Source organism: Perca fluviatilis, chromosome 6, assembly GCF_010015445.1.
Source record: "Perca fluviatilis chromosome 6, GENO_Pfluv_1.0, whole genome shotgun sequence".
NCBI lineage: Eukaryota > Metazoa > Chordata > Actinopteri > Perciformes > Percidae > Perca > Perca fluviatilis.
In genome coordinates, this window is record NC_053117.1 from 11437809 (window position 1) to 11452965 (window position 15157).

General features: G+C 41.4%; 1 protein-coding gene across 8 annotated transcripts in view; it reads right to left on the minus strand.

Annotated features, from left to right (window-relative positions):
- Window positions 1-15157, minus strand: part of abca2 (ATP-binding cassette, sub-family A (ABC1), member 2) — a 280330-nt gene that overhangs the window by 152424 nt on the left and 112749 nt on the right. For all 8 annotated transcript variants that reach the window (XM_039804281.1, XM_039804283.1, XM_039804279.1 and 5 more), the window contains 2 exons: window positions 3058-3160; window positions 1170-1284 (listed from right to left, as the gene is read on the minus strand). In XM_039804281.1, the coding sequence (XP_039660215.1) occupies window positions 1170-1284; window positions 3058-3160 (218 nt within the window). The remainder of the gene's footprint in view (window positions 1-1169; window positions 1285-3057; window positions 3161-15157) is intronic.

Sequence of the window (15157 nt, forward strand, 5' to 3'; positions counted from 1 at the left end):
AGAAAGTGACATGGTGGTTACATTTTTGAATTTGTAACTACATTGTCCTACAGCCCCATTCAAAACTGGTCCACTGTAGGTTTGTTAGTTCAGCCATTCAGTGGTTGTAAGGACATTTTGGTAACACATTCATGCCATTACTTCATGCATGAAAAAGCATGAATTCATGAATGTAGTACTTCATGAATCAGTAATGCACAAGGATTAATAGTATCTCATTCATGACTTAATGCAGGAATACTACGTTAATCCATCAATTAAGGTATTTAAATCATCATGATTTCTGATTTATTAATGATGTTGATGTCTTCTTCAAAAAACTGACCAGTCTAGCAGTGTACAAATATTTTGAAAAATTGTAGTGTTGTAATCTTGAGTAACTAAACATTACTTCTTTATTACTTCATCATGTTTGTGGCCCTTCAAATAAAGTGCTGATCTGGTTCATCTTTAACATTGATAAATAATGAAGTCATGCATGAATTGATAATTGATAAAGAAATGATAATTCATGTACCATTATTGTTACTGACATTTTTACTTTTCAGTGTTATGGCTGAGCTTTTGATACACAAACTAAAATAAATTGACTTAAACGGGTGTTTCAGCAATTAAGTACTGCACTTACATAAAGTTGGGGAACTTGTGAAAGAGAAATATTCTGACTTTAAATCCTCAGTATGGGTCAAGTTCCAAAAACACTGGATCCTACACTCACCATAGTGCAACTTGATAATAATAGTGTCTCTTGATTAGATCCTCCAAGCCTGCTAAATACTTATGTCTTTTAAACTCTATGCGCGAGTCAGCAACACAGGTTTTCTGCTATACACTACTCAAAATAAGTAAGTGATATTTTGGCAGATTATATATATTTTCCGGCTCAGTGGTTTTGATCATGGCTAGACAGCTCTATCTAGGTGACAGACTAGACTTGTTTTAAACGTTATATGTTATCAGTTCTTTGCCTAACTAAATAGGATGTACTCATTGTTGGGTCTGCACTTGGAATATGTTGACAATGAGAAAAATATTAAATATTGCCAGAATTATCCTTTTGAAAATTATAACAACAATAGTAATACACAACATACTAGCTATGGTCAGGGAGGAACCCCTGTGATACAAAATAACAAATTTCAGCCTGACATTTGATCATACAGTCTAACCTCTTTGAGCCGTTGCTCCTTCTCAGCGACAATGTGCTGAATCATCATGGCTACTGAGTAAACCCAGGAGATGACCATGCACAGAGGCATCATGTGCTCGATCACAAACAGAAAACTGAAAAGAAAACACAGGGTACCAGGTAAATATCAATACACACATTATTTTGAACCATACTGCATTTTTAAATGCATGGGATCTCCAGAATTTCTAACATGTACAAATGTTTAAAGGAATACACCACCATTTGTTGAAATAGGGTTATTCACCATCTCCTCAATATTTATATAGGTGGGCAAACGCATTGTCTTAGTCCGGCAGCACCGGCGCTAGCTTAGTTTAGCGTAGTGAATAGAATCCTTTGTAGCCGGTTAGCATTAAATGAGTAAAAGTGAGCAAACAACAATAACAAAAAAAAACTAATTACTTCTTGTGGCCTGCGTATTCACAACGATTACAAATAGCAATGCAGATTAAGACTAGACGATTTCCTAGGCAGATATTGATTTGGGACTATATTGGGTGGAAGCACAGGTGAAGCAATGCACTTGGGTACAGAGACATCCCGCAGCAACACTGTATGAGTACAGGTCTAATATGGGTCGATCTATCCCGTAAAATAACCATGCGTCATGTTATAAGTATAAAATATATTTATCAAAAAATGGGAACACAATTTATATAATCATCTTGAAACACAATGTTTCAAACACATATAGGGCCCTATCTTGCACCCTGCACAATTGTTTTTATTTGTACCCGACGCATGTATCATTCCTATTTTACACAACCCGACGCACAGCTGACTTTTCCCTCCACAGACTCATAAATTAGGTAAATGAACTTTTGCTCCCAGGGGCGGTTCAGCCATAAGAGGAGGTGTGTTCCGGCACAAACGTTCCCTAGTTCTATTTTGCAGTTTCAGAAAACAATTCCTCCACAGACCAGGAAAAACCTAGTCTAAAGTCAGTGGCGTGTTATTCAGATGTTATTTTAAGGGCTTGGCCATAATGTAGAGTGTGCACACCGCGCATACACTTTGCTTCTCTCATCTCACAGACCCAGCAGTTCCCATTTTTGCAAACCATACATAAATACAAGGAAAAGTATGACCTTTTTTTACACAACATTTCCATGAATCATGGATGTGTTGATGACATAAATGAGGAAATATTAGAGGACTTTAAGGAGATGTGATGTTGAACTGCATGTGCCGATGCCACTTAACCCAAATGCCCCAGCAGCAGCATGGGAGAGGAGAGACAGAAGAGCTGCATCGTCTATAGTGAGGTAATCTCGGTCTAATGTTAGACTACATTGCAAAAATATCACCATGCATTCAAAACCTTGTGATTCAGTGAGAGTGAGCCCAAAACATCAGAAAGTATGTTTTTGTGACATTTCTTTATTTACATTTTGTCTAAAGAAAAATCAATAGCAAACGTCGGTCTCCTCGGCTGTGAACCGCTCCTGGCGTGCGCCCATGGATGTATTAAGAGTGTGCGCCTAGCAAATCCGCCATCATAATAGCAATCCGCCATGGAACAAGCACGCCTGCTTTTAAAGGGAATGTGAGATAATGCTCTGATTGGTTTATTGCATGTTACTCTCAAACCACACCTATGAGTAATGTAGCTACTTCAAAACAACCCATTTTAGATTTGTGTCGGGCGCAAGAGTCATTTATCCCGCCAGTATAAGATCCGCCCACAAAGCTACTTGCGTATGGCGTTTGATACTTGCGTTTCAGATCGTTAAAATAGGGCCCATAATTTTATTATGACATTTCTTTCCATGTCTGCCAATTGATAACTTGTCAATATCATGCGCAACATAATGACCTAAACAGATCCACAAAAAAGGGAACATGACAAAGCATGCATTTCTTACTCATCTCTGGTGTAACATGGGTAGGGGAACATCTGAACGTAGTTACCAGGCTCCACCACATCATGGCCTACAAACGTGTTGATGATGGCTCTCTCTATCATATCTGGAGGAGAGTGAGAGAGAAAGAGAATTGAAGTCAGAGCGAGTTACAAAATATGCTAAATGTCCATTACTATGTGGATTTTTGCATAATTTCCTTGAACCACCTTCTTATTTTCTTTCTCTCTTGTGTAAAATCCACACAGTCCAGTTTTGTTGAAATATTGTCCAGTAATGTGATTAGGCAAGTCCTCCTGTAACTGCATGAGATACATTTAATGTTTCCTCCCCTTACATTAGTGTGTAGTCAGTGAGGTATATTGGCGAACAGTGGGCATTAGGGGGTGCTACAAATATGAAAAGTTTATATCTCATGAAGGGCTCATGCAATTTCTATTAAATTTGGAAGGTACGATCAACGACCGCTCCTGAGGCTACACCTACAATGTTGGATTGGTTAAAAATGGGCATGGCCTATTGCACCCCTAAAAAATCCATTGATGCTTTTAGAATGGATGTATAAAATGAATGTAAATGGGAAGTTTGCATTTATAATTAACTACAGACCTTGCAGCTCACACGTTGCAATATTTTAAAGAGTCAACGTACAGGTTTAGCGGTGAGAAATGCAAAAGGACTGTTCTCTGAGAAACTCCAACAACAGTTCTCAGCAAATGACTCTGTTTCTGTCTGGAGCGGCCTCGGACAGATCACAAACTAAAAACCAAAGGCCCCCCACGCCATCAACGATCTGCGCATTGCAAACCTCAACACCTTTTACAGTCATTTTGAAAGACAATACAGTCCTGTTTTCATCCCCCGTGACTCCATTAACCAGCTCCGGCCCTCCAGCCCCACCTGCCCCACCCCAGCAGGTCCCGGGGCCTGTTCGTTATTGCCCACACCAGAGTCCCACCTCCACAACAACAACCTTCTCCATTCAGGAAAGATAAGCTAACTTCAAAAAAAGTTTAATAAACAAAGACCCCACAAAGTAGCCAGACCAGACTCTGTCTCTCTCCCCACACTGAAGCACAGCGCTGATAAGCTGTCTCCGGTGTTCACAGACATCTTTAACACCTCACTGGAGACATGCCACATACCAGCCTGCTTCAAGTCCTCCACCATCATCCCTGTCCACAAAAAAACAAGGATCACAGGACTGAATGGCTGGGTGTTGTTGATAAATGGCTTTCGCTTTGCATGGTAGAGTTTTAACTTGCACTTGTAGATGTAGCGACAAACTTTGTTAACTGACAATGGTTTTCCGAAGTGTTCCTGAGCCCACGTGGTAATATCCTTTACATAATGATGTTGGTTTTTAATGCAGGGATCAAAGGTCACGGGCATTCAATGTTGGTTTTTGGCCTTGCCGCTTACGTACAGAGATTTCTCCAGATTTTCTGAATCTGGTGATATTATGTATTGTAGATGATGAAATCCCTAAATTCCTTGCAGTTGTACGTTATAACTGACAGTCTCAACTACAATTCAGAGTGTTTTGAACTGCAGAAATCTGTTTAGAATAATGCAACAAGGACGAAGCATGTAAACTGCGCTGTTTGTTTATTCAGAATGGAACGGATCGCAAATGGATCTGAATGAAGAAACGTAAAAAAAAAAGAACAATGATGAACACAGAAAATTAACAAGAATGAACTCTAATATAATTTAACAAGGTTTTAGAATATATAATATTTTTAAACAAAATAAATAGCCTATGTTTTAAGCCTATTATAAAACGCACTGCCAAAACGCTGCTTCATGTCCCTAAAAAACTAGATTTTTAGCAATGATCTAAAACATACAAAATGAACAGCAATGAACTTTGAATGGCGTATTCTTATAGGCATATAAGTAAGCAAGTTAAAGTGATGGTTCGGAGTAATTTCACCCTAGGGTCCTTTGCACCATGACCTCGAGCCAAACACCCCCCCAGAAGCTTTTTCACCTGGGTCGAAACATTGGGAGAGTTAGCGTAGAGTAGCGTTATCAGCTGAATAGCATAGCGCAGGGGCTAATGGATCCAGTGATGTATCTTGTAAATGACCCCACTAATAATGCCAGAAATGATACCAAACTTCTACACTAGTACAAATAGGTTATGCACTCATAAAACGATGGATTGGAAAGTTTGTAAGTAGACCAGTTGTGTATGTAAATAACACTTGCCTGCTGGCTTCTGCTCTCTGCTGTTGTTGTTGTTGCTGCTGCCGGCAGTTAGACGAGTGCTTAGGGCCGTCTACAAATTACAACACCGAAAAGAGATGCAACAAAAATATTTATTAATTTGATGATTAAATAAGGTAATGTCTCCAAACTTAGCACTTACTTAAAAAAAAGAGTTAAATTAATAAATATTTTTGTTGCATCTCTTTTCGGTGTTGTAATTTGTAGACGGCCCTAAGCACTCTGACTGCCCGTTAGGTAGCAGCAGCAGCAGCAGCATTTATTTATTCATTATGAACGAAAGTGCCATAACATTTGTTCTGCAAACACTTAACATCAGCATTTTGTTATACAGTAGCAGATAAATAAAATATTTAGTGTAAATCTCAACTTAAACAATGTAATCAAAGCAAATACAAAATTAAAGCTTATGCCACCGCCAGGGCATTCATGTTATCCTGTTTGTTATATATTAGCGCTGGGCAAGTTAACGCGTTATTATCGCTTTAACTCATTAATTAATTAACGCAGACAATTATTTTTTCGCACATTAACGCCATTTTTATTATTTCTTTTATTATTGTAAAAGTCTGTTGCTCAGAGGCTTTTATTTTGTAAGTCTGTGCTGACTGCTGCCGCGCTTACAGGAACCAGAAAAGAAAATTGACGGATAAATAAACCAACAAACATGGAGAAGGGTAAAGAACTTTTGCATGGCCATTTTCATTTTAAAGTTCTTCCAGACGGTGCAGCAGTGCATTATATTGATGAACAGTGGGCGCTGCATTCACATGCTCTGACTGTAATGAAAACAGAGGAGAGACATTATGCTGAAACGTTTGTGCTTCCCCTCACTCTAACAGGGACATTTGGTACTGAACATAGACTGGAGAGTGCATTTGACTGCTGAGGGAACTACTGTACAGCTAGATATTAAGTTAAGTACTTACTTTATTTGGGTTTTTGCTGCTTTTTCCTTTTCTACTGCTGCTGTATGTTTTTTGCTGGATTGGCTGTGTTGTTAGGCAAAATTTTGTATTTTTTCTTAAAGTGAAACTAGTTTAGTGTGAAGTGTGAATTTGGGGAGTGGAGGTTAACGACTATCAAGTGCTTTGACTGATTAGCCAGGGTGTGGCCTCCCCACCTGTAGCCAACACCAATCACCTCCTTGTATTTAATATTGGCATTTGTGTGAAGCGGCAGCCTCATCGGACGAAGACTTGGAGGATAAAGACAAAGGAGTCTACGCAGGAGTCTTCGTGGGAGGCTAAGTGGGAAGTTAAGTGGGCTTGATATCTCATATCTTACTTACACTGCTCGGGGTCTTTATCTGGAAATGTGCTGCTTCTCCATTCCTGTCCGTGTAACCTCTCGGAGATACTACAAACCATGCATTAGCTCGCAACATTTCCGCAACCCCACCTCTCTTACCTATCCCACAGTTCCACACACACACTCAACACCTTGTTGCAGGTGGCCTGTGGAACTGCCAGTCTGCCACTCGCAAGACTGAGTTCATCTCTGGCTTTGCCAGCCTGCAATCCCTTGACTTTCTTGCTCTCACTGAGACCTGGATTACACCGACTAACACATCTACCCCTGCTGCTCTCTCTTCTGCCTACTCTTTCACCCACACACCCAGAGAGGCGGGGGGACAGGCCTACTCATTAAACCCAAATTGAGATTTTCTCCCTACTCACTGCCACAGTTCACTCCACTCTCTTTTGAACTCCATGCTGTCACCATAACGCATCCGGTACAACTAGTCATCATTGTTATCTACCGCCCACCAGGTGCTCTGGGAGAGGTTTTGGAGGAGTTGGATGTCCTTCTCTCAAACATCCCTGAAACTGGCCCTCCGCTCGTACTTCTGGGCGACTTCAACATCCAGACGGAGAAGTCAGCTGCCTTTTTACACCTTCTCTCTTCTTTTACCCTCTCACTCTTTCCTTCACTACCCACTCACAAAGCTGGCAACCACCTAGATCTCATATTCACCAGAAACTGCTCTACATCCAACCTCACTGTTACTCCACTCCATACCTCAGACCATTTCTTCATCTCTTACTCTCTCCCCAGGCCAGCTGACAGTCTTGCCTGGGCCCGGGACGAGATAAGCTTAGATGGGCCCCCCGTGCCCAGATCTCTCCTTTTCCCTTGCTTTTCCTCTCCTCTGCTCGTCCTCTCCTGTTCCTCTCCGCTCCTGTTCATCTCCTGTTCCTCTCCTCTGCTCTTCCTCTCCTGTTCCTCTCCTCTTCCTCTCCTGCTCCTCTCCTCTGATCTTCCTCTAATCTGATCTTCCTCTCCTCTCCTCACATCTCTCACTGAAATTAAGTGTGTGATCAGTCTCTGATCCATCCTGCTCATACTCTCCAACAGGGCCGCATCTCTCTCTCTCTCTCTCTCTCTCTCTCTCTCTCTCTCTCACCAGTAGCCTGACTCTGTCCCTCCGTTGCGAGGCAGCGGGCTCCTCCCGCATCACTCTATCTGTCCCCTGACAGCAGCTGGATCTCTCTCCTCTCTGTTTCATCCTCTCTGACGGAGCTACCAAACTCAACTCTTTCTGTCAGAGAGAACGTGTTGTCTCAGGCTTTTATACAAGCTAATGGAGCTAATGCTGCGCTGTTTTTTACCTCGCTCTACGTTGACAGTTCCAGCTTCACCGTCACCACCTTTTTTTTTTTTTTTATATATTTATTTAGAAAATCTCTAAGGCCTCTATTTTCTTCTTCTCTTTTCCTTCCTTTTCTGAGCACCGGACTTGTGCCGGAAATTTTGAGCGTACTGAACTTCAACAACATCAAATTTTGATAAGTGGCCAAACCATTTTTATGTTGGGGGTGGGGGGGTTCTTGACCACTATTTCAAGGACAATTAGGAAGAAAACAAATAAAAAGCTTTTATGTAACTCAAATATTACATATTTTTTTCCAAAAACAGGCCTATTAAAAATTTTTTTTTTCAATTATTCCATAATTTAATGAGGGCCCAGTTCTGGGCCCCCCCCCTACTCTGGGCCCGGGACAACAGACCCGTTTGTCCCCCCCTATCGGCGGGCGTGTCTCTCCCACTCTCCCAAGATCACAACCATATCTCAAGAGACACCATACCTGTCCGCCGTAATATTCGTTCACACTCTCCTTCTTCTCTGGCGGCATGTACTTTATCAACCGTCCCTCCATCTGACTCTTTTTTACTCATGCCTCCCAACGCTGCCACAGACACTCTACTCTCTACTCTATCCTCCTCTCTTGACTCTCTCTGCCCTCTTACTTCACGGCAGGCTCGCAAGTCCTCCCCAGCTCCGTGGTTATCTGACTCAGTACATGCTGAAAGATCAACTATACAGGCAGCGGAAAGGAAATGGCGGGAATCTAAACACCCAGATGATCTGCTTACCTATCAGTCTCTTCTTTCCTCCTTTGCTGCCTCTATTTCTGCAGCAAAAAGCTCTTTTTATCAAACCAAAATTGAATCCTCTTTCTCAAACCCCCAAAAACTTTTTTCCATCTTCTCTAACCTCCTAGATTCCCCCAGTCCACCTCCTCCCTCCTACCAACCCACTTTGTAAAAAAGATAGATGACATACGCCAGGGCCGGATTGGGACTCATTTTCAGCCCTGGATTTTCAGGCCTTAGACCGGCCCACTTTACTTCACGAATGACTATATTAAAAAAATGTAATCAAAACCTTAGTATATAAGTCTGCAATAGCGCCCTGTCTCTACATCCTTGTAATTCAGTGTATTTTGTAAAATATCACTATTTCCAAGTGGTGCTTCACAATGTAGATTTTTTAGAAAAGTTAACATCTTAACAACAGAACAATATCAGAATCTGTTTCTGTGAAAATAAGTAATCACAGATTAAATAAAGAACAAGTTACATTGTATTGCACTTTCTAATGACATCTATTTTTTTCTTTGAATATTTCATACAACTTTCATAATGGGTCACAAGTAATATTTGGGCATAAAAAGTGATTATATTGTAGCTAATCTGATCATGTTTGCTTGTTCACACACTGTGATACAACAGCTTACAGTAGAGGTGCCATCCACACTGACAGCAGCTATCCCTAATGCACACTACTGGCTCTGCTTCTGACACTAAATCACATTTTATAAATTGTCATAATTCTCAGCACAAATCTCTCCTTTTTACAAAGCTTTCTGATCAAGTCAAGTCAGTGTCATTATGGTAGTTCCGAATCATCTGGCATCATTAATTATCCCAGGGCATTTTTCATATAGAGCAGGTCAACACCACACTCTTATTAATTCTTATAATATTCAGTCAATGAGCAACCCTAGCTGCCCAAACTGGAGTTCTGGGCTCATATAGCTGCTGCTTAGTAACCTTACTGGCTCTTCATTGTCACTGTTAGCAGCAAACTGGACTAGTAGGCCTACTAGCTGCTGCTGCGGAGCTACAAGAACAAGTTTGATTCATAAACATAAACGCTGGTTTGCAGCCACTACTTCCTAACTAAATTAGCTTACCCGTCTCAACGTCTTCATTTGGCGTTTTGCTAAAAATAGAAAAAGTTCATCTGGCCGCGTCACTTTCTAGAGCTCTCCATTTTTTAAATTGACGCGTTTTTCGTACCGTTTTGCGCGCTAACCGGTTTAAAACAGATTATTTTTGCTCGCGGTGGCATCCTCCAACAAGCACCAGTGACTTGTATACGCTGACGTATTTATTTATTTTTTTTAGCAAGTTGCTGCCGTCGGAGGACTCCAAACATAAATAGGTCATCATTAACCAGGCTGCACTCTGCGAGTGGGCTGCATGAATGAAGAGAACGGTGGGCTGCAAGAACAAATAAATACTGTAAATACAAAAAGTGGGCTGCGAGTGCAGGCAGCATAGGGACAGCATCCATAATATTCAACTATGATTTCAACCCAGTGCCACACCTGAACACCGGCCCTCGACTTGACCGGCCCACCGGGAATTCTCCCGGTGCTCCCAATTAGCCAATCCGGGCCTGACATACGCTCTTCATTCTCCACCACACCTCCTGAAATCATCTTAACATCCATCACATCCAGTACTCTTTCCTCTTTCACCCCTCTATCTCCAAATCAAATTCTTACTTTGATTACCTCTGCCCGCCCAACCAACTGCCCCCTTGATCCTATCCCTTCTCACCTTCTCCAGTCTATTGCTCCTGATCTCCTTCCTTTCCTCACCCATCTCCTTGTCAACTGTCTGTTTCCCCGATGCCCTCAAAGAGGCAAGAGTGACCCCACTACTCAAAAAACCAACACTCGACTCCTCTGAGGTAAATGACTACAGACCCGTCTCCCTTCTTCTCTTGAGCATGCCATTTATAATCAACTCTCTACCTATCTCCACCAGAACAACCTTCTTGATCCCCACCAGTCTGGCTTCAAGGCTGGTCACTCAACAGAAACTGCCCTCCTTGCTGTCACTGAGCAGCTTCACATCGCTAGAACAACCTCTCTCTCTCTCTTCCATCATCATCCTTCTGGACCTTTCTGCTGCCTTTGACACAGTGAACCACCAGATCCTCATTTCGACACTCCAGAATCTGGGTCTCTCAGGCTGCGCTCTCACTGCTCACATCTTACCTGGAAGACCGAACCTACCGGGTAACTTAGAGAGGATCTAGCTCAGAACCTTGCCCACTCAAAACTGGGGCTCCTCAGGGATCAGTCCTGGGTCCCCTCCTCTTTTCTCTGTACACCAACTCTCATCTGTCATTCAGTCGCACGGCTTTTCTTATCACAGCTACGCAGATGACACCCAACTAATTCTCTCCTTTCTGGAATCTGAAACGCAAGTAGCAGCACGTATCTCGGCCTGTCTGACTGACATTTCTTCTTGGATGTCCACACACCATCTGAAACTCAACCTTGACAAGACTGAGCTCCTTTTCCTTCCAGGGAAGGGCTCTCCTACCCAAGACCTGACTATAACAATTGACAACTCTGTGGTAGTCCCCACCCAGACTGCTAGAAACCTGGGTGTGACACTTGACGACCAACCCTCCTTCACTGCCAACATTGCTGCATTCGCTGTCCTGGCTCCCAAATGGTGGAACGAGCTCCCTATCGACAACAGGATGGCCGAAAGCCTACACATCTTCCGCCGAAGGCTAAAAACACATCTCTTCCGACTACACCTCGGATAAAAAATAAATAAATTGGGGACTGGGACAATAACTTAATTGTAAGTCGCTTTGGATAAAAGTGTCAGCTAAATGACATGTAATGTAATGTAATGTAATGGTTATGCTACTCCCTGATAAAAGAAAAAAAAATCTTCTGTAGAACAAATGTTATGGCACTGCTCAGACGTACATATATATATATATATATATATATATATATATATATATATATATATATATACACACATACATACATACATACATACATACATACATACATACATACATACATACATACACATACATACACACACACACACACACACACACACACACACACACATATACACACACATATACACACACACACACACACACACAGTACAGGCCAAAAGTTTGGACACACTTCTCACCTTTCAATGCGTTTTCTTTATTTTCATGACTATTTACATTGTAGATTCTCACTGAAGGCATCAAAACTATGAATGAACACATATGGAATTATGTACTTAACAAAAAGTGTGAAATAACTGAAATCATGTCTTATATTTTAGATTCCTCAAAGTGCAGCCCTACGCTTTTTTGATAGCGTGCAAACCCTTGGTGTTCTCTCAATGAGCTTCATGAGGTAGTCACCTGAAATGGTTTTCACTTCACAGGTGTGCCTTGTCAGGGGTTAATTAGTGGAATTTTTTCCCTTATTATTGTGGTTGGGACCATCAGTTGTGTTGTGCAGAAGTCAGGTCGATACACAGCCGACAGCCTTATTGGACAACTGTTAGAATTCATATTATGGCAAGAACCAATCAGCTAAGTGAAGAGAATCTGAAACGCAAGTAGCAGCACGTATCTCGGCCTGTCTGACTGACATTTCTTCTTGGATGTCCACACACCATCTGAAACTCAACCTTGACAAGACTGAGCTCCTTTTCCTTCCAGGGAAGGGCTATCCTACCCAAGACCTGACTATAACAATTGACAACTCTGTGGTAGTCCCCACCCGAACTGCTAGAAACCGGGTGACACTGACGACCAACCCTCCTTCACTGCCAACATTGCTGCATTCGCTGTCCTGGCTCCCAAATGGTGGAACGAGCTCCCTATCGACAACAGGATGGCCGAAAGCCTACACATCTTCCGCCGAAGGCTAAAAACACATCTCTTCCGACTACACCTCGGATAAAAAATAAATAAATTGGGGACTGGGACAATAACTTAATTGTAAGTAGCTTTGGATAAAAGTGTCAGCTAAATGACATGTAATGTAATGTAATGTAATGGTTATGCTACTCCCTGATAAAAGAAAAAAAAATCTTCTGTAGAACAAATGTTATGGCACTTCGTTCATATGGCAGATATATATATATATATATACACATACATACATACATACATACATACATACATACATACATACATACATACATACATACATACATACACACATACATACACACACACACACATATACACACACATATACACACACACACACACAGTACAGGCCAAAAGTTTGGACACACCTTCTCATTCAATGCGTTTTCTTTATTTTCATGACTATTTACATTGTAGATTCTCACTGAAGGCATCAAAACTATGAATGAACACATATGGAATTATGTACTTAACAAAAAAGTGTGAAATAACTGAAATCATGTCTTATATTTTAGATTCCTCAAAGTAGCCACCCTTTGCTTTTTTGATAGCGCTGCAAACCCTTGGTGTTCTCTCAATGAGCTTCATGAGGTAGTCACCTGAAATGGTTTTCACTTCACAGGTGTGCCTTGTCAGGGTTAATTAGTGGAATTTTTTCCCTTATTAATGTGGTTGGGACCATCAGTTGTGTTGTGCAGAAGTCAGGTCGATACACAGCCGACAGCCTTATTGGACAACTGTTAGAATTCATATTATGGCAAGAACCAATCAGCTAAGTGAAGAGAATCGAGTGGCCATCATTACTTTAACAAATGAAGGTCAATCAGTCCGGAAAATTGCGAAAACTTTGAATGTGTCCCCAAGTGCAGTTGCAAAAAACAACAAGCGCTACAACGAAACTGGCTCACATGAGGAACGCTCCAGGAAAGGAAGACCAAGAGTCACCTCTGCTCCTGAGGATAAGTTCATCCGAGTCACCAGCCTCAGAAATCGCAAGTTAACAGCAGCTCAGATTAGAGACCAGATGAATGCCACACAGAGTTCTAGCAGCAGACACATCTCTAGAACAACTGTTAAGAGGAGACTGCGCGAATCAGGCCTTCATGGTCAAGTAGCTGCTAGGAAACCACTGCTAAGGAGAGGCAACAAGCAGAAGAGATTTGTTTGGGCCAAGAAACACAAGGAATGGACATTAGACCAGTGGAAATCTGTGCTTTGGTCTTATGAGTCCAAATTTGAGATCTTTGGTTCCAACCGCCGTGTCTTTGTGCGATGCAGAAAAGGTGAACGGATGGATTCTACATGCCTGGTTCCCATCGTGAAGCATGGAGGAGGAGGTGTGGGGGTGCTTTGCTGGTGACATTGTTGGGTATTTATTCAAAATTGAAGGCATACTGCAACCAGCATGGCTACCACAGCATCCTGCAGCGACATGCCATCCCATCCGGTTTGCGTTTAGTTGGACCATCATTTATTTTTCAACAGGACAATGACACAAAAACACACCTCCAGGCTGTGTAAGGACTATTTGACCAAGAAGGAGAGTGATGGAGTGCTGCGCCAGATGACCTGGCCTCCACAGTCACCGGACCTGAACCCAATCGAGATGGTTTGGGGTGAGCTGGACCGCAGATTGAAGGCAAAAGGGCCAACAAGTGCTAAGCATCTCTGGGAACTCCTTCAAGACTGTTGGAAAACCATTTCAGGTGACTACCTCTTGAAGCTCATCAAGAGAATGCCAAGAGTGTGCAAAGCAGTAATCAGAGCAAAGGGTGGCTACTTTGAAGAAACTAGAATATAAGACATGTTTTCAGTTATTTCACACTTTTTTGTTAATTACATAATTCCACATGTGTTCATTCATAGTTTTGATGCCTTCAGTGATAATCTACAATGTAAATAGTCATGAAAATAAAGGAAACGCATTGAATGAGAAGGTGTGTCCAAACCCTTGGCCTGTACTGTATATATATAAAAAAAACTGGCCAAAAAATCCTGAGCCATAATCATAACATTAAAACTGTAACTCCGAGGTAATCATGTTTTTTTATATATATATATATATATATATATATATATATAGGTTTACATTGGCTGGGCACCATCACAAGCAGAATACACGAGTTGTATGAAAAGGAGAGAGGACTGCAAAAGCGACAACTTTACAATGTGCACCCGCTGTTACTACAAATAACTGTCTAATTTTGGTTTTTGCACATTCATTTTTGAATTTCTCATTTGGGACAATTTGTAGAACTGTGGGAAAACAGGAAGCGGAAGTAAAGTGTAAAAAAGGCAAGTGTCAAGGAGTAAAGCCCTGCTATCACTGTGTTTGAAGCATTGTTTGAAAGCATACCGTGTACAGAACTGCCTGCTATTCTTTTAATGAGTCTGTCACTGTTAAAAACTCTTTCAGATTCCACAATTTCAGCAATCTATTACCACTTCTGTGTCCAAAACAAATCTGCTAAATATACTTTTTATTTTCATTTGCAGTTTTAAGACCATATGTACAATTTCCCAATATAATAAGGCTATAATATATTGTGTTAATCTGGGTGCGGATTTCCAGGGGGAATTCCTCCTCTGAGATTTTCT